Here is a 21,647-nt window from a genome sequence, read left to right on the forward strand (position 1 = left end):
CATAAAAATATCAACATTTTAGCTTGTTTTCCATAATAATCAAAATATACTGTAATAAAATATCCATCTACAATGTGAAGAATAAAGATACTGCTGCTGTTTAAATTTTCCGTTCTTTTCTGATTCACACCATTTAACTTCCAGTTTATAATAGGGTTAGAATTAGCGCTTAAGCCTGAATTAGAGAAGTGTTTCGTGATGAAAATAATTTTTAGGATGTTTTTTAATTCTTAATGTAGAATATAGTTTTCCGTGGAAGTAAAATTCACGATTAATATTAAATTTATTGCATTAAATGTACCAAATTCAGACAGTAGAAATCTTGACCACGTCTCTACTGTGAAATGGGCTGTTTTGAACAAGAAGTAACGCAACTGCTTTGCCATTTCTACCACGTTTCTCGACTCAACTGCTACGTCTCCTCACTTCCGATCCACTTCCCCTGTCTTACAACTATTTTCTTGGAGAATAAACGCTACTAAAAATCCTCTCAGAGATTTTGCTCATTTTTAGCAATTTTTTGCGCGTTTTCCGCGTTTTTAAGAGAAAGAAGACGGAGAAATGCACTGTCCTTAAAATAACTTGCAAAACTTTTAAAGTAACACATTGAAAATGCATTACAAGAGCTTCAAAAAGAAAGCTCATTATTGACTGAGAGTTCACTTTTATCTGTCGGGTTTTTACCAAGAGAAGAGATGGGTATGCAATTTGCCACTCAAACAGTTAGACAAATTACAAACGTTCATAGATATAAAAATAAACCTATGCATTTTATTTGTTTGCTTGTTTGTTTTAAGCGCAAAGAATTGTCAGAATTTAGATTTTAGTTGTTGGTGAAATATAGGTTATATCATTACATTCAAATTCAATATAAAAATTGAATAAATAAATACATATATAATGGCCCACAGCCAAATTGTGTTTAGAGTTACTAAACTTTCCGCTTACTGTCCGTTTGGAATTTCGCGCAAAGTTAGTCGAGGGCTATCTGCGCTAACCATCCATAATTTAGCAGTGATAGACTAGAGGGAAGGCAGCCAGTTAACACTACTCACCACCAAACTCTTGGGCTACTCTTTTACTAACGAATATTGGGATTGTCCGCAATTCATAAAGCCCTCATGGCTGAAAGGGCAAGCATGTTCGGTGACGGTTGTTCGAACCCAAGACCTAACTACCAGGCCATCCGTAAATTTTATAATTTTTGTAGGACAAAAACAGTTTTATGATGTTTCGAATACTATAATTGTCGTACATCTACGCACTGGCCGTTGATATATTATTTAGACATTGAAATAAAAATAAAAACGAAAATAATGAACACCTATATTATTAAAAAATAATTATTTTTATTTTTCTACTCGTATTGTTGTTATGGTTAGTAGGTTACATTATCAACTATGTATAATAACTAATTATTTGTTATTTTCTTTATTTTCAATTTCTTATGGGAACAGACTTAGGACAAAAAGCTTACCTGTATGAGTTCTTTGATGAGCTTTGAGGTGAGATGACTTAGTGTACACTTTTTTACATCCATTAAATTGGCACTTATGGATTCTTCTCTTATTATCTGGCACCAACTCAATGTGGCAACGAGAATCAATCAAATTATCTGACGCTGTTAGAGTTGCTAACATCCGTGGACCTAATGTCGATGACAGATCCTGCGGAATGAAAGTCTTTGTGGTCACAGCAACTTGTAAAGAAGCACTGATATCTACGTCTTGAATTGAAGGACGCTTGATCGCATCCTCTGGTGAGCACGGAGGCGAAAGAGGGGATTTACCTAATTTTGTTAGAAAGTTTACTGAAATACTTCCTCCACCTGGTGGTGATGAATGATAATTATTCTTGAAATCCTTTACTGTGGTCACGCTAGTTTCAACTGATTTCCTCCTGAGGGCGCTATGTGTCACACTATCGCCATTATGATCACTCAAGTCAAGATCTGAAACACTGAGCCTATCTTCTCCTCCACTACTATTTTCACTATCGTTGCTACAATTTCCACTTCCTGTGGTAGAACTAAAACTTAATAGAGATCCATTTGGGCCTAATCCTCGCTCATCGCAGATGGATTCACGTGAAGACAATTCTCTGTCAGTTGAAAGTGAAAAAAGGTTTTTAACAGACTTTGGTAGCTGTCTACATTTGTGTATTCTAGGTTCGTCTCTGAGGTAACGTTCCATTTCCAAATTAGTCTGAAAATAAAGATTAGATCATTTTTACCTTAAACTTTTAGCAAATATGCAATATAAGGCATACGATGCAATACATTCACTTCAAATATAATTCATTGTAATTTAATTCACTTTTAACTTATCGAAGACAATAAAATGCACCATCGAAACTTCACTTACACGATTTATTAAAACTCTGTACAACGTAAGCGCTGATTTTACATATAATTCGCATAATTTCAATCAAAAATATTGAAGTACTGTATTCTTTTTTTTTTTACACAGAATCTACTTACACTCCAAATGACAAAACTATTTACAAGTTTAATAGAACACTTTTTAACATTTAACATAGTTTGCTGTTTCTTACAGTAATGTACTATCATAAAATTATGGAAACATATTAGGAGGCTTAATATAATTTGTTGTTAGTTATACTAACAAAACAACATAACGTTATGGAAACCCATGTGCCGAGACATAACAAGAGGGTTAATATAGTTTGTGTTAATTACAGTAATGAAGAAACAAATCACGTTCAAAAGAAAAATCTAAATTAATCACTTATTAAAGAATTAAAATTATTGGCTGTAAAAGCTCTTTAAATCGCCATATGTTAATACAGGTCCTTCACCGCTAGAGCGAAGTATTGTTTATTTCTATAAAACATTCCAACATTATTGGTCCCCCGGTGGTACAGCGGTAAGTTTACGGACTTATAACACTTAACTCTAGGATTCGATTCCCCACAATGGACACAGCAGATAACCCAATGTAGCTTTGCTTTAAAACAAACAAACCAATATTGTTGAAATACGTGATACAGAAGATGATGAAACAACAACAACAAAAAATAAACAAAACCTATTTATTAGCTGAGTGTTTACTATCCAATTCTGACAGAATTAGCCCGGCATGGCCAGGTGGTTAAGACGCTCGGCTTGCAATCTGAGGGTCGCGGGTTAGAATCCCCGGCCCATCGAACATGCTTGCCCTTTCAACCGTGAGGACGTTATAATGTTACAGTCAACCCCACTATTCGTTGGCAAAAGAGTAGCCCAAGAGTTGGCGGTGGGTGGTGATGACTAGTTGCCTTCTATCTAGTATTTCATTGGTAAATTAGGAACGGCTAGCGCAGATAGCCCTCGTGTAGCTTTGTGCGAAATTTAAAACAAATCAAACAAACTGACATGACAGAATTTGTAATTAAAATTTTTCACCTGAACGGCAACTTTTGCACACGTGAGGCTAAACGGTTGAGTCAAACACCTCTAACGTTTAGGTTACTAATTTGTTTTTCGTTTGTTTGAATGTATGCACAAAGCTACACAATTGGCCATCTGTGCTCTGCACACCACGGGTATCGAAACACGGTTTCTAGCGTTGCAAGTCCGCAGACATACCGCTGTGCCACTGGGGGGCTAAGTTACAAGTTTTGAACTAGTAGAAAGAAGGCAGCTATCCACTAGTACCTGTCATCATAAGGGCTCTTTCCGGCTATTGAACTCAAATAACAAGCTCGACTGTCACTTTTATAATATTCCCACAGATAGAATTACAGATCGTGTTTACTGGCGTTACGTCTCGTAACCCAGAACTTTGGATCCACAGCCCAAAAAGCTATCCAGTAGGTCAAGTCCGACTGACAGTTTTGACAAATAGAGAAAAGTGAATTGCATACGTATGATTCTGCACAGACAAATTGTGTTAGAATCAATATACATCCCCGGTGGCTCAGAAGGCTTAAAAAGCTAAAGCTTAGGTTTTTGATATTCGCGATGGAAAGAGTATAGATAATCCATTGCATAGCTTTGGGCTTAACAATAAACAAACATTCTGTGAATAAAACATAAAGGTTATGAAGAAAAGTCAACGAAAGACCCAATCGTTTGTTATTAATCAGAACAAGAGGGAATCCTCAATAGCAGCAGCTGTAATTAGCTCTCAAATCGGTCAAGAGATGGAGCTATGAGCTAAAAGTGTGTACTTGAAAAATACCCAGAGCCATTCTACGAGCCGCTATATTTTATTTTATTGTACAGGAAAAGTACTGCAACGTTTTTTGTTTACTTTACTGGTATGTGCATAAATAACCCTGTTGACCTTACTGTTGGCAGTACAACAATACTGTGGGATAAAACGCTGCTTCTCCAGAAAACATACATGTGCATTTATTTACTGTTTATTTGATAAACTAGCTGCGACCTGGAAAACATTTGTGGTAGTTTTCATGCCCTTCGCTTGAATTTTCCATATTCTTTCATGTTCACGCACTGCATTTAAGCTACGCTTTATTACAGGCATTATGTGTTAGATCGATAAATCGTGGTCTATTTGAAAAAAAAAATACGGGTCACACAAACAAACTAACATAGACGTAACTCTATTTAATAAAACTACGCGTAAATTAAACAATAAAGTAAGGTAATGGTTTTTATAACAGTGTACAGAGTATTAAACAGTTATGAGCATTCAGAGTATGACGAATAATACAACTCGTAGTAAAGAAAAAGTAGCTAAAAGGTGTTTATAGCAGTATATAAAACGAACCTCAGCTAAATTATTGCAAAGGTAAACTTAGCTGAATATGCAGAAACGTCTCAATGCGTGTTCACAAAGTGATAAGCATATGGTTTTGAAGGAATTGCGCATACGTATTTTAGACCTAAATAAGTCGAGAAAGCCCATAGCAATTGTAAAGGTTTTTGGGAGAAAAAAAAAAGAGCAGAAGGCTGGTTTCAAAACAGTATAGGTTTAATATACATCATTGCAGGAATAAAAGCATGATTAAATGTGTTTTAAATTATTTAAGCTCTACAGTCTCCAGACAAACTTATGTAAAACAAAATCACTAATAAGTACCCGCTGGACAACTTAAACATACGTCGTATAAAAACACGAACAGCAAAAGAATATACTTTTTTGTACATGTTTTGAGTCTTTAGTTTGGTAGGATTACATAATAAACTTCGCTCACGATTTATAATGCACGATAACTTAATTGTGAAAGTGAGGTTTAGGTTTGTATGTTAGATGGGTTTTAAGCATATTATTATATTTTTCGATGACATATTGGATTGGCGCAATTGGAAACATAAACATGATGTGCTTAGACAACTTATTATCCAAGGATAGATATCAGCAATGGTTAACTGGTATTAATTATGGGCTGTAAGACGAAAGCAGCAGTAATGTGCAGAAAGGAAAGACTACCTCCTTAACCTTGGTCGTAGATGTTTAAGATTTTGGTCTTTTCTTAATTTATTTTATTCTTTAATTATATTAACGTCTGGTCAAACCAAGCTACCTACATAGATCAAAACTAGATCTTAACCCAGTAATGACTTAACCTATCTTAATATACTGTTTTTACGTTCTTAAAATCCTATATTAATTTACGTTGTGTGTTTGTCAATTTCTTTGTTTGTCCGCGAACTCCATCTACAATTTTAGACCAATCTTTGCAGACGGATTCGAGGTGGCCCGGAGGTGGAGTGGGGTTGTTATTATCTATATAGCTTAGCCACCTACTCTGACTTTTGGGGGTACTAAGAGGAACTAAAACGAGCCCGAAAGGTCATCAAGGCCTTATGAAGATTTAAAAGTAGGTTTGCAGAGTCACCGACATCGAATGTGGAATTGGATTTTGTATTACTGGCCACGTACCTGTGTATTCTGGGGATACCATTTTTAAAACTCTGTTTATAATTACACTCAAGATAGCGGGAACAAACTTGGTACACGTGCTCAGGTACCACGGCCAGATGTCCTAACGGATCATTGTGTTGGGTGCGGACTCCTTTTGGATAACTATAGAAGCAGTAGGATATAATAGAGTAGCTTTATCGGTACACTGGGGCCTCTGTGAACCATGAGGGGGCCCTTGGACCCCGCAGCGGAGTGCAAGTATTCCATACTATAATTCAAAATGGAAAATAAATAAAGAAATAATAAAGTATAACTTGTTTACACGCAAAACACATAATGACCAGCTGCTTGCTTCAAGCACATTCACAAACTTCCCATATCTAAAAACATCTGATATCAATAAGAAAGAGATTGCAATTACAAGACTATATATATATATATCGAAGTGTTGATAAATGTACATTGATGATGTAAACCATACTTATGTATAAATGTAAAATGTACCAACAATATGCAGTGGCAATTGCCATAATAGAATAGAAAAATTAGAAATACTCCAGTAACCTCAGATGTAGAATAATATAATATATAGAAAATCTAATATTTTCATTTCCATTTTCTTTTCAATTATTGTCCTAAATTCTCTCAGACACTAGTTAACAACCAAAGTAAATACAGAAATGTAAAACACACGTATCAACTATATTCAGTTAAATACAACAATTTAATAGACAGATATCAACAATGCTCACTAAATACAACAATTTAACAGATACGTATCAAAAATACTAAGTTAAGTACAACAATTTATCAAACACGTTTCAACAATACTGTGGTAAATATATGAAATTAACAGAAACATATACAAATACTCAGTTAAATAAGGCAAAAAATATCAAATACTTATCAACAATACTCAGTAAAATATGAAATTTAATACACACACACATATGAACAATAGCCCACTGAGTAAAACAACTTAATACACAAATATTAGCTATACTTAAATAAATACAATAATTTATGAATTTGTTTGTTTGTAATTAAGCACAATGGGCTATCTGTGCTGTGTCCACCATGGGTATCGAAACCCGGTTTTAAGTCCGCTGTGCCACTGGAGGGCTAATTTATAAGACGTCCAAATATATAAGTCAATAAAATGACATCTTAAGAACGTTCGAAAATCTTCCAGCTACATATAAACACATATGCATAATGCTTGTTAATAACATATCTTGAATTACTCTGAAATAATGTGACTGTAAAATATCCGAATCACAATACAGAGAGAAAACTACTAGTAGGTTAATACGTCAATATTGTGGCTTGAGGCCATAAAGCGTTTAGGAAGAGAGAGGAAAAACCTCACACCTCCACACTTCTTTCAGGGGTACTAATTCCTATTAAGTTATCAGTGGCGTGTTTCCATATATACAAGCTTTCAAATGGAAGTAAGTTTTCCTAATGTAAAAGCTTGAGTTTTCACGACTATGTGTAGTAAGTAAAACATATAGTTTTGTATTAAGGTAATGGATGGTCGGTAGACCATAAGAAGATTGACCATTTTTACGATTTACCTAATACAATTCGTACTATAAAGCGGGACGTTTCTACATAATAATATTTTTATTGCTTTCAGAAACATCTCTCTTACTTCTGATAAATTGTTTCTGGAAAACAACTAAAAAAGCATTGGTTTCTCTAGAACCACCGCTTTAAAACCCCGTCTACTGTGCTTTGTTTTTTGTGGACCAAATTCAAACTGCAGAGAATCCTACATATGTTATTATATTTTCGTACTTGATATAGTACTGGTTCCTTTTTTCAATTCCTCGAATACTTAAACATTTTGAAATTGCACGATCTTGTAAATGCGCTAATCTATGCTTTAGAAGGCCTCTTTTCAGATATAAGCGTTCTTTGTAATTGCAAACATTGATAAGGCACACGTAGGACTTTAACTGGTATCATGTTCTTATTCAGAGTTAAAGCACCTAAGACTTTGAGTAGCTACAATATAATAAAACGTTATCTTTACTGTGCTTTAGTGTGTAAAGATTAAGTCTGTGTTCACATGGAAATCATAAATCTGCTATTGGTAACAAGTGTTAAATCTATTTGTGTAAAAAAAATGTGCATTCCTTTAAGACTTATGGAATACATCTAAACTTACTGAATGATGTCTTCTAAAACGTTTCGATGACATAAATGTAACTTAAAAATCGACTACTAAAATTACTTTTACAATTAATAGAAATCGTTAAAAGTCAAGTTATTTTATTTGTGTCACATTACTTAATATACTTGGTATGCTTGTTGACAAATGCAGCTCTACTGACAGTATTTGTAATGTTTTTTTTAGATTGTTTCTTAGGATTTCACTATATCCACTAATGTGTGAGAAGAGAAGCCCAAACTTTCTGTCTGGAATAAATCACTGGTATGTGAATAGACGCATCATATTAACTTCATTTGAGGCTTCACTAAACGATCACGTCGTCTCTTTGTCTCTATGATCAACGAGATTTACGTATAGTGGAACTGCGTATCGCATTTCATTACTATATTTATTTAAAATATTTAGTCTTTTCTTCAAAAGAGTCAATAGTGCTTCAATATTGGAATAAGTTAGGTTATTTCATTATTAATATGGTCTAGAGCAGAATATGTTATCACAAGCGAGAATTGGTTGAAATTGTTAATAAGTTTCAACCTCTAATATAAGGAAATATTGTCTTCACATTCTGATATGTATTATGATGTTATCTTTACTTACATATCATTGAATAAGGACCAAACTGAAAAGCTATATAGCTAAAAGTTCTAAAACCTTCACAAAGCTGAAATTTGAGTATACTCACTTCAACTTTTAATACGTTATTCTGGCACTATTACAAGTGCACTAACTAATTCGTGTCTTGCTCTTAGCCAATTGTACGTCACTGAGTGTATTTCTTAGAGGATTGCACCTCACTGAGTGTATTTCTTAGCGGATTGTACCTCACTGAGTGTATTTATTAGAGGATTGTACATCACTGAGTGTATTTATTAGAGGATTGCGCCTCACTGAGTGTATTTCTTAGAGAATTGTACCTCACTCAGTGTATTTTATTTTGAGGTAAGGCAATGTTCAGAGCAGGCTATGCTCTGTTATTTATTTCAAAATTACAACTGAGATAAAACTGGATGTACAGAGCAGGTTATGTTCTGTTATTTTTTTCCAAAATGACAATTGAGACAAAATTGAATGTTCAGAGCAGGTTATCTTCTGTTACTTATTCCAAAATGACAACTGAGACAAAACTGACATAAAATATAGTGTATATATATAAAAACAACAATGTATAAACCTAAACAGGAATTGTGAAACGGCTAATATGAAATCATTAAATGAATTTTCCGTACCATAGAAAGAATCAAGTTTCATGATATAATAAACTTATCTCTATGGGAGGTAACAGGAAGGCACCGAGTTTCCCACACAAAACGAAGCTGGGAACAGCAGGAACTTCCTGAAGGATTAATTCCAAAAACTTATCTAAGGATTCCCAGTAAGATTGGACCCAAAATAGAGGGGGGAGATTGAAAACATAGCTAGTTTAACGATCTACACGTGCGTATTGTTAAACTGTTTATACTGTCTTCTTCAAATAATTAGATGCTACAGTGCACATTGTTAAGCTGTTTATATTATCTTGGTCACGATAATTAGATGCTATACAGCACATTGTTAAACTGTTTATATTGTCTTGGTCACGATGATTAGATGCTATAGTGCACGTTGTTAAATTGTTTATATTGTCTTGGTCGCAATAATTAGATGCTATAGTGCACATTGTTAAGCTGTTTATATTGTCTTGGTCACGATAATTATATGCTACAGAGCACATTGTTAAACTGTTTATATTGTTTTGTTCACGATAATTAGATGCTATAGTGCACATTGTTAAACTGTTTATATTGTCTTGGTCACAATAATTAGATACTATAGTGCACATTGTTAAAATGTTTATATTGTCTTGGTCACAATAATTAGATGCTATAGGGAAGAAAGTGATCATGAAAGTTAAAAAGATCTTACGCCCAAAACTCAAGGTGAATATATTATAAAAATACCAACTTATATTAAATACAATAATATAAGTTGTTTTTCTATAAAGACACTAATATAAGTTGTTGTTTTTTCTACAAAGGCACTAATATAAGTGTGTTTTTCTATAAAGTCATTTTTAGTTCTTTAATAAACTCAACTGTTGCCTTGTCCGTGTATTACAAGGTTTATAAAAACCACCTCACAATTCTGTCTTAATTTGAAGATAGTGATGTTAAAGTTCACAAAGTAACACAAGGATTTCTGAAAGTATCTGTTAAAGGTGTCTGATGTGTTGGCATGCATAACGACAAACAAATTATCATTAGTGCTAGTTACAATGACTAAAGAGAGATCGGTTCTCGACCTAATTGCGAGAAGCAGGTTTCTCTTTCGGGAAATCTCCAGCTGATCTCACCTGGCCATGTCACGTGGAAATATGACAGTTGTAATTACGCCTTTCAAAATGATAAATAACCTCCACTTTCAGAAAGTCTACTGTGTCTAAGCTTAATATTATAACATTTCGCTATTAAGCCATTTTGAGGTGTAATAGAAACAGACTGACAATGACACGCACGTGCTTGTCAGATGTTAGCATCATACACACGTCTTAATCTATTGAACATTAAGATGAGAACTGTAAATGAAAAATAAAACTATCAACATTGGACTATAACAGGGGAAAAGAACAGAATAAGTGTATTTTTTGTGTGAATTAAGTATAGCTCTTTCGTACAATTAAACAAGTATTTTTTGGTGTGAATTAAGTATAACTCTTTCGGACAATTAAACAAGTATTTTTGGTATAAATCAAGTATAACTCTTTCGGACAATTAAATAAGTATTGTTTTGTGTGAATTAAGTATAACACTTTTGGGCAATTAAATAAGTATGGTTTTGTGTGAATTAAGTATAACTATTTCCGACAATTAAATAAGTATTTTTTGTGTAAATTAAGTATAACTCTTTCAGACAATTAAACAAGTAATATTTTGTGTGAATTAAAGTATAACTCTTTGGGACAATTAAATAAGTATTTTGTTTAAATTAAGTATAACTCTTTCGAACAATTAAATAAGTATTTTTGTTTGAATTAAGTATAACTCTTTCGGACAATTAAACAAGTAATATTTTGTGTGAATTAAAGTATAACTCTTTGGGACAATTACAAAAATTCCTACGACTAACTGTATAATAGAACTGTTCGCAACATGATTTGACTTAAAAGAGTTGTCTAAACTTTGAGTAAATTTAAAATTTTCCTTCATTGCTTGTCTCAAGGTTACGGTAGGATTGCTCTATTTGGTGCAGATCAATGTCAGGTAAAAATCTATAAACTACTGTATTTTTGTATGGCCGTTTTTATTTCAAATCATCATATTCCAGAATAAAGGTACCGATAGATATCAAAGCCAAATACATTGCACACCATTTCTAAATATAATGTGATAAAAAAAACACAATAACAACACGACACCACTGAAATCAACCCGCTCTTACACGATTAAAGAAACAAACAAAATTAAACTTAAAATATTTCAAGATTTTCATTGTTCGTAGATTATAAAGAGTAATGATACATTCTCATATAAGTGAAGTTTAGAATGTCAACTTCCTATTTCTACTAAAGAAAATGTCATTTAATTGCACTCAAAATATTATGTTAAACACAATGTATTATGTGGAATAAAAATATACTCTGTTTGGTAAACATCACATAGATGGCGCTAGATAAATAATGAACAAGTATTTTCGAGTTAAGCACACGTATGGAACGCAACATAATGGTCGACTTATACTGTGCCCATCATGAGCATCGAAACCCAATTTTAGTGCTATAAGCCTCCAGACTTACCATTGAACCACCGAGGAACTACACATTAGTTGAATTTAATCACTCCGTAAAGCAGGTGCAAGCATTTTAACTCGTAAAGACTGATCAACGAAACTAATCCAATTATTTCTTTAGATGTTATATACGTTTCTAAAGAAGAATACTATGTATATTTTGTTTAAAATTACCTAAGCTTCAGGTTTGCTTTTCCTCATTCCTTTTCGTTGTTGTTAAGCTCAAAGTTATATAATGGACTGTATGTGCTACTGCCCGCCACAAGGATTGAACTCCGAATTTTAGATCCTAGCTTACCAATGAACCACCCAACGCATGGCAGGTTACGAACTCAATATTTTTGTGTTAAAAATAATAATATAACTCATTACATTTGATCTACATGTTAATTATATGCTTACATTATTTTTAATTCGATACAAATAAATTACATATTTTTACCAGAGATTTTGAGAAGTCAATGTATTGATAAATAAGTGAATAGGTTTAGGCCCGTTATTGGAGTTCTGTCAGTGTTTTTTATTGGAAATATCCAGGAAATAAATACATTTGAAATCATTTTCTTCTTAGCAAAGGCACTGGAAAGATGTTACGTAGGTATGTCAATAGTTAAAAGAAACAACAAACAGACTGTTAGGTGGGACACAGATAAATAAACAGAATACATAATCGGATAAACAACCGACATAATAAAGTTATGAATTGAAAATTAGTAGCTTATATTAGTCGGCTGACGTATTCTACAGCATTAACTAGGACAGTATAGTTTACTGGGAGTAGTAGTTTGTAGTTAAGCACAAAGCTACACAAAGGGCTATCTGTGCTCTGCCCACTACGTGTATCGAAACCGCTGTGTCACTGGGGGGGCTTTACTGAGAGGTAAATTAGAGGAGATGGACAGATAGACACTGCTGTCAATTAATAGATCAATAGAAAACTTGAGCAGTCGGATGAGCAAACGTATCAATGTAAAGTTAGGTAAGGTTAGGTTATGTTAGGATATATTATGTCAGGTCAGAAAGGAAAAATAGAAGGAAGGCTCAGCGATGAACAAACTGTTGAAAGAAAAGTCAAACTAATGACCAAAACTACAGTCTTACGTACGATGAGGTAGATGAAGCGTCAGCCTTATTAAGGAAGCCAAAGTTCAAACGGAGTATTTAAACTCATAACCAGATAGACTGATCGCTGACTAGCTAAATGAAAGGATAATGATGCAAATAAACATGTTGAAAAAATTGTGGCTCGCCTGGGAGGATAATGAACCAAATGGAAAGTCAGGATGTCAACAACAGACAAGTAGAGAAATGTGTGGATCGACCGACAAGATAATGAACCAAATGGAAAGTCAGGATGTCAACAGTTAGATAAGTAGAGAAATGTTTGGATCGACCGACATGATAATGAACCAATTGGAACAAACATATCATTATTTTTGAAATATATGGATAAATGAGGATGTGAACAGCAAGCTGCGTAATGATCATGGGATTAATTGATAATCGCGTACACGAATGACCCGTTATATAGAATAACTGTCAATAAATTAAACAGACAAACGGATATACGAATAAAATGTACGTTATACATACTGACTTTCAGCGAAACGAAAGGAAAAAAAAACTGTGAAATTGTTAAATATATATATATATAATAACCCACATTCGAACGGACAAACGAATTAGATGAATGAAATGCGAAATGGAACGACTATTTCATAAAAGATAAACTAAACAGTAGTTGCATATGTTATTAATTAAAAGAGTGACCTAACAAACAGATAGTCAGACAAACTGAAGCATGAAGAGACGTATATACTCTAACTGTGCGACAAATGGGTTATTGTGTCAGTCCACAACAGAAATATATAAATAGAAGGTTAAACAAACAGACACAAACATGAAGTGGATAGTGTCATATAGTTGTTGGCATTCTGCCAAATAAAACAAATGTTAAAAAATTGTCCAGCCATTACATATATGCAAAGTTAATTATAGATAGATGTTATCACAATTATGTAGGAATGATCATATGAACGACTTGTAATGATTGGAAGAATAAGTGCTCATATATATATATATACGTATAAATACATCGTTGTTAAGGTGCTACTACAAAATAAGTGCTCATTCATAAACATATATATATATATATATACGTATAAATACAACTTTGTTAACGTGCTGCTACAAACAGGACCAAGCGTGGCTTACAGGTGAGTGTTATTGGATTATGAACCCGAGGGTTCACGGTTCGTGTCTCATTGCCGAACAAATTCACTCCACACTTTGGGGCCATGAGTGCTTCATAAGTGTGACAGTCTAATCCCACTATTTTGACAGGTATGAGTAACTAAAGAGTTGTCGTGGTATCTTTATAAATGTGACAGTCTAATCCTACTGTTTTTACAGATATGAGTAACTAAAAAGTTGGGGTGGTATCTTTATAAATGTGACAGACTAATCCTACAATTTTTACAGATATGAGTAACTAAAGAGTTGGGGTGGTATCTTTATAAATGTGACAGACTAATCCTACAATTTTTACAGGTATGAGTAACTAAAGAGTTGGCGGTAGTTGTTGTTGAGTAGTTGCATTTCCTCTAGTTTATCGGTTAAAAATTAGGTTCGACTTTGCGTAGAAAGCCATTGTGTAACTTTGCGCGAAAATTCTAAAGTACAAATGTAAATATTAATTATAAACACTACAAGCGTTTTAATTTTAATGATTTAATAAAACTAATGTCGATTCGTAAAGGGACGTGTTAGTTTGATAGTAACTTTACCAACTATTTGTTGTGTGTTTGTCAGTGAAATCGTACGTGCATGTTTCTTTGCTTTTCTCTGCACTTTCTGGTTGAATGCTATGTGCTTTCCATGTTTATCCTATAGTGAAATTCTATCAACATATTTATTTAGGTTGAGAAACACTTATTAACATTCCTAATTAAGCACACAGTGTGACGTCTGTTCTAGTATAAATATAATTGGTATTTTTACTGCTGCGTTGTTTTTTATATGAACTGTATTCCACTTTGTCGGATAAATTAGTCAGCAGTTTACATATCGTAAGTGTTTTTTAACTTGACAGTTTTATTATGGTAACTGTACTTTCTCATGGTGAAACCTTTTCTGATATGTGTATGTTTTAAGTGTTCCAGATTACATTTCTTTCTCTGTTTCAAAATTTTCGCAAAAAGCTATATAAGGTCTATCTGCGCATATCCAACTCTAATTTTCAGCTGATAAACTATAAGGAAGGCAGATAGTCGATCACAATAAACGTTAACTCTTGGTCAACTCTTCTCTAACCGAATAGTGGGATTTGACAGCCAACTTTATACCGCACTTACGCACACAAAAAACAGATAGAATTTTTATTGCAACATGTCACGAATTATGAATTCTCAGGGGCACAGCCCGAACACGCGAACCCCATAGGACACGCCTATCGCTAACATATTAAAGGAAGACATTAGTGGAAGTAAAAAACAACCAAGTTCATTACTAATTCAAACTTAGAAGGATTTAAAAAAAATTCAACAATAGTACAAACTTTCAATCGTAAACTAATCAGTGGGTATAAACATTCAGTGCAAACAAATCAAATATCAGTGTTAATGAAATCTATTGGGCATTGGAACTTTAACTTCTCGAAATTCTAACAGTTAATTAAATATGAAGTAAGCCTTTGCACTCGACAATGCAACTATCCTCGTTTATGTGCTTTCTGTAACTCAACGGTAAGCCTCACAACTTACATAGCCAAAATTCCAGTTTCGATAACCGCGGTGGGCAAATCCCACATAGCCCATGGATAGCTCTGTGCTTCATAGCAAACAAACAATGAAAAACTAATTTATGCTTACAAATATATTTAACTTTAATAATAAAGATCGTGATAAATATCATAACAATTAATTAAACACCACTAACCACAACGATATGCTTGCCAAATTCTTAGTTCATTTGAAAAGAAAAAAATATTCCTGAGATGATTTGGTAGACCACACCTTACGAACACGCAGACTTTCAATGAATGACGTGTGGTACGATCATTTAGATTAACGGCGATCAAATAAATACGATATTTCTTTGTCATAAAGTGCAAAGCTAAACAATGGGCTATACGCGATGTGCCCATTGCGAATACTGAAACCCGATTTTTTAGTGTTATAAGCTGTCAGATCTGCCGCTGAGCCACTGATGGGCATAAATTAAACGAAATTAGGGTTTGTTATATGGCATAAATGAGGAACTGAAAGCTGTGGTGATGGATTTTTGTAATACATGATTAAAAGAAACATATTTATTGGCTAAAGTTAAACGAGTTAGTTTTTTTTTTAGTACCAAAATTTGTGATGGTGATTTAGAGAAGGCTAATAAGACTAGAAGTATCAGAATAAAACAACAAGATGATAGTAAGTATTCTAGCTTGTGTTTTCAGAATGGAACATTCTATAATATTTGTCAAAATATGAGAAGGTAACTGACAGCTTATTTTTCTGTTTCCTGGGTTAATATAAGCAGGCCGAAATAAATCCGCGTTCAAAGACCCGACTAGATGAGTAAGTCTGTAGGTTTTAAGCTTAGTTCTGGAACGATGAAAGCAATCTCACTCGCTTGCATAAAACATTAATAATCAAATTATTATCAAAGTGAAACGTATTAGTAACTACGACTTTTCCAGTCTCTTAAGCTATCCGGAAGATTTCCTTCGAACCAAATTTTTATATTATTTATATAATGTATTCAAAGTGATGTCGACATCTTTGAGGACTGGCATGGCTTGGTGGTTAGGGCGTTTGACTCGCAACTAGCGAATAGTGGGATCACAACTCGTTGTCGAATGAATTCGCCCTTTTAGCCGTGGGGTGTTCTAATGTGACAGTCAGTACCACTATTCGTTAGTTAATCTTAGCCCAAGAGTTCGCTATACGGTGGGTGGAGTTGACTAGCTGCCTTCCCTCTTATCTATTGTTTCCAAATCAGGGACGGCTAGCGCAGATAATAGCCTCTGAGTAGCTGTGCGCGAACATTCAACAAAACAAACAAACAGCATTTTTGGTTTGTAAGAACGAAACTAAAAAATGTTCTATGTCATAGATGGTATTACATTGTATTTGTCACAACACCACGGCTTCAAAACTATTCCTTATAAAAACATTTGGGCCAAACAGAGTAGATGACATACACATAACAGCTCAATCTTTTGAATATCTTTACATAGTAATAAAACCCAAAACAATTCACAGAGAGTTAGTGATATGTGACGTGAGCCACAGGTGTGAAATTCACAATCACTATTGAAAGTAGATTTTTAAAAATTGAATTTCCAATTGTGTTTGTTTTTTAAATCAAAGAGTAAATGTGATGATAATGTATATATATATAGACATACATGTAGAGAAACTAAACATACAAGTAGAGAAATTAAACATACAAGTAGAGAAATTAAACATACATGTAGAGAAACCAAACATACAAGTAGAGAAACTAAGTAATTAAAATCCAAATCTATAGTTGCTTAGTTAATGTAACAGTCAATCATATATACCATGTCAACTATGTCATGAACTTTAGTAACATCGTTAGCGAAATATAACCAAAAGAACATTTTTTGCCTGATTTTGAGCGTGTCCACCAGGGGGCCAATGGTACGTTTACGCTAAACTCCGGGGTTCGATTTTTCATGGTAGACAGATAGCCTATTGTGTACATTAACGCAAGATTCGATGATCTAAAGACGTTGGTGTGTCTGATGAAAAGAGGCTATTCTTATCTTAACATTATTAAAACTTCTACTATTTTGTTTCCATTCACCAATAATTCAAACACATGTATACATAATAGTAAATATACAAAATAGTAAACATACTGTAAGAATGATGACAGAATCCATTAAACACCTCGGAGACGGGGTTCTTCAAGTTTGCACTCACGCCTTTCTCATCACTGACGTTGTGCCATTTCTGGTCAAATACAATAGTGTTTTTTCTCAGCAAGTGCGCTTTCCTGTTTTGTTTATTTTTTTGAATTATATACAACACCTATACGGTTGCTTTCAGGTGTAGCTGCCGAGTAACTAACTCGACTTGCGTGACGTCAGCCGTAAGTCAACTGTCACGAAACACATTTAATATAATGTAGAGTTATTACTAAACAAAACCGTACGTTGAACAGTCAGTCAATCGATAGGTTACTAGCATAACGAAACTGGGTTATAAAGCAAATATTTTAAATGCCCTTTAGGCCCGAACTTGGTGACTAGTTGGTTGAATAAAAAAATTGGAGAGAACGAAGATTGGGGAATATATGTAAATAAGCATTATTTTCCCATAATCTAAGATGGATTAGGTTCAGTAAGCGTTAGGACATTTCTTACGGTCTATTTTACAGTTAAAGTTAAGCAGATTTCAATAATAACCTCTCTTTAGAGAAGAACAATCGAACATTCTGTTCCTACTTCAGTTAATGGCTGCTTAATGACCTAACACTAACATACGACTCAAATCAGTAGGTTTTCTCAGGAGTTCATGAAATCCATGAATTCACTGTACATTCTAGAAAGATAGCTGTAAGCAGTCTCAAAGGCGTCAGAAGAGTAATTATAAAAGTGAACGTCCAGACATACTTGAGACGTAATACGATTCCCTGTTTCTTGAATGGGTGAATCGTTATCTATTGTCATAACATTAACGTGATATAAGGCGTCGTTGTACTTCGTTTATTCTTCTCTGTGTAACAATACAGCTAAAGACAAGATAAAACACCAAGTCTGTAAAATTAAATAAACATGTTTAGAAGTTTTTCTCTCTATGTATGAACTTATGTGTTTCATTTTCTATCTTTTATATAGACATTTTTTTCCAAAATGAGCTTTTATGGAAAGTTTTCTGAAGAAAACAGTCTTTTCAGTGATTCAAGCCAATTTGTAAGATGCAAGTATTCTCAAACAAAAATGGAAAATATCAAGAGTTGTGACGTTTAATTTAATGTTCGAAACAGTTATCTACAGCCGGCGACTCATGTTATTCACTACATTGATTAAAAATAATTAAAACTTAAAATAAAACTATAATACCTGAATACATACCTAGTTTTCATAAAGATGTCCAAACAACCCAGTAAAAAAAGCAATAAGTGGCGGTACATGTAAGTTTTCTGTTTCGTTGAAGAAGTGGGTTTTAGTCGAGGTTAAGAAATAAACAAAGACATTGTTTTTCCTTTTGACAAAGATATATATTTGATGATATATGAACAGTAATTGAAGTGTGTTGTACAAAATAAACAACAGTTCGGGTATATTGAACAAAATATACAACGATTCGGGTATATTGAACAAAATAAACAACGATTCGGGTATATTGAACAAAATAAACAACGATTCGGGTATATTTAACAAAACAAACAACAATTCGGGTATATTATATAAAACAAACAACAATTCGGGTATATTGAACAAAACAAACAACGATTCGAGTATACCATACAAAACAAACAACAATTAAAGTCGTGACATAAATGTAAGTTATGTAAACGTTTTAAGTGAAGAATGATTAATGACTGTTTTATTATTGTTTATTAGCATCTGGATAACTTCATGAACATTTTATACGATGGTGATTTATGTGCAGTTGGATTACATGTAATGAAACTGTGTCCAAGAAATCCAACACACACAAACATGTATTTCGTGTAAGTATATTAACTGCAAATGTGTTTTAAAATAATTTTTCATACTATAAGTCAATAAAACGGCGTGAAGCCAAAAAGTTTACAGCAAAACTATACTTTTAGAGTTTTTGCTTTAAGTTAATGTGGTTGTATTTATGACATAATGACATACAAAACTATTTCGTAGGAAATGTCATAAATTAAATGATTTGCCCTCGTCACGCGTCTTTAAAAAGAAAAGATATATTCTTTCCATATAGAGAACATTCTCAATGGAATATACTGATAAAATGTACATGGTATATGCTTATATATACATTAAACTCTGAGGTTCGTGATAATATGATATTCAGGTACACTGATAACCAGTAGGTAGCCAGATGTTTCCTCAAAAACGTAAATTCAGCAAATATGTAAATAATTGAATGAACATGGACATAAAAGGAAAAAGAAACAACTGAAGAAATAAACAAAATCTTTATTCACAATAATTAAAAGTGGATTAAAAAACAAACAACAAAACTGCCCGACTTCTTATTTGTTTGCACTCGAACTGGCTGGAGAAGGAGTTTCAAGTCAGAGAAAGGGGTCCTATTGTAGTATCACATAATCCATAGATGACCTATGCCAATGAATATTCCAAAGGATATATTCAAGAGAGAGAGCCCTTAACTCATACCAGAAGAGCTTGTGTCTTCCCTAGAAATGAATTTACCCCGCCTAATGGAGCGGAAACAGACATAGAGCCAAATTGGTATAATTGTATTAAAACGATTTTGAAGCGTCACCTAAGTATTACAGTCCATGTTGTCACGTCCGGTCATGCTCTATCTGACGACCATGCATCTTAGAATAGCTCTGCAGCGTATTTCTCATTGTAAAATACTCCGTAGTAAGGCTGTGATGTTAAAACCACACCGCAGACTTTCCATAAGTCATCTGGTGTACGAGGACTGTGGTTTCCCAAAGCCTATTTCAACAGTCCTATCGCACAGAATTCCATCGGGGCTGCGTTCTGCGACTTGACCAGCATGTCCTCATACTGAATAACAGGAATACACGTTTCATTTTCCAACTGTTTGAAGTATGTAACAGTTGAATGGAAGATTATGACTAGAAGCCTTGGTGAACTCATATCTTGTTGGCCTCGTTTGTAGACGGAAACAATTCTTGATTTTCTTGCTTGACGCACGCGGACAGCTTTTGCCACAGGCCTCGATCTGTGTTACAAGACCTTGGTTAACACGGCTGGGGCACAACCTGATGCAGTCATCAAGCCGGAAGTGGGCAAAATAAAAACGTTGAAAGATTCTCGCGAGTTCACAGTCTTTTCATTTATTGGAATATGGGGGACACTCTGGGCACCAGGACCATCCAGAAAAGGTCTTCATCAGGAACACACCTTTTCTGTAATGAACTCTATCACTCAAATTAAGACCGTTGTATTCTAAGAATTAAACCACATACAAGAGTATATCTTACAAGTGACCATCCCTATTATTACAAAGATCGTCGCACATACGCAAACAATATAATACAATAGTTATTGTTACACAAATAAATAATATTATCTATAGTGAAAGGAAAGCCTATAGGTGAAAATTAAATAAAATTAGACAAACTGAGTAAGTAATTTTTAAGTAATTATCTACAAGAATAACTGATAAATGGAGTTCTTACAGCGGGAAAAGTAAGATCTACTTTCTCAAAGCATTCCGGTTATTGATATGATATAAGAACTATTTCCGATCCTTTTTCAGGTGGAAATAAAATCTACTTCTCAAAGCATTCCGATTGTCAACATACTTTAAGAACTGGTTCCCATCCTTCTTCACGAAGAAATAAAAATCTATTTTCTCACAGCATTCCGGTTACTGATATGTCATAAGAACTGTTTCCGGTTATTTACATGCTGTAAGAACTTTTAGATCTCTTGATTTTTTTTCTTACCAGAAAAGTGTTGTCTTTTTTCAAAAAAGCAATAGCGGTAGATGAAGTAATAGCGGTAGATGAAAATAATAACGGTAGATGAAATAATAGCGGTATTGAAGTAATAACAGTAGATGAAGATAATAATGGTAGATTGAGATGATTGCGGTAGATGAAGATTATAGTGATAGATGAAGATAATAGCAGTAGATGAAGTAATAGCTGAAGATGAAGTAATAGTGATAGGTGAGGATAATAGCGATAGATGA

The 21,647-nt window shown here is 33.8% G+C and overlaps 1 protein-coding gene across 2 annotated transcripts in view; it reads right to left on the minus strand.

Moving 5' to 3' along the window:
• The window catches only part of LOC106463715 (Krueppel-like factor luna), a 120,767-nt gene that overhangs the window by 21,874 nt on the left and 77,246 nt on the right, over positions 1–21,647 (minus strand). For both annotated transcript variants that reach the window (XM_013923777.2, XM_022391299.1), the window contains exon 2: positions 1,478–2,204. In XM_013923777.2, the coding sequence (XP_013779231.2) occupies positions 1,478–2,204 (727 nt within the window). The remainder of the gene's footprint in view (positions 1–1,477; positions 2,205–21,647) is intronic.

This window comes from Limulus polyphemus, unplaced genomic scaffold, assembly GCF_000517525.1.
Source record: "Limulus polyphemus unplaced genomic scaffold, Limulus_polyphemus-2.1.2 Scaffold1468, whole genome shotgun sequence".
In the NCBI taxonomy this organism is placed as follows: Eukaryota; Metazoa; Arthropoda; class Merostomata; order Xiphosura; family Limulidae; genus Limulus; species Limulus polyphemus.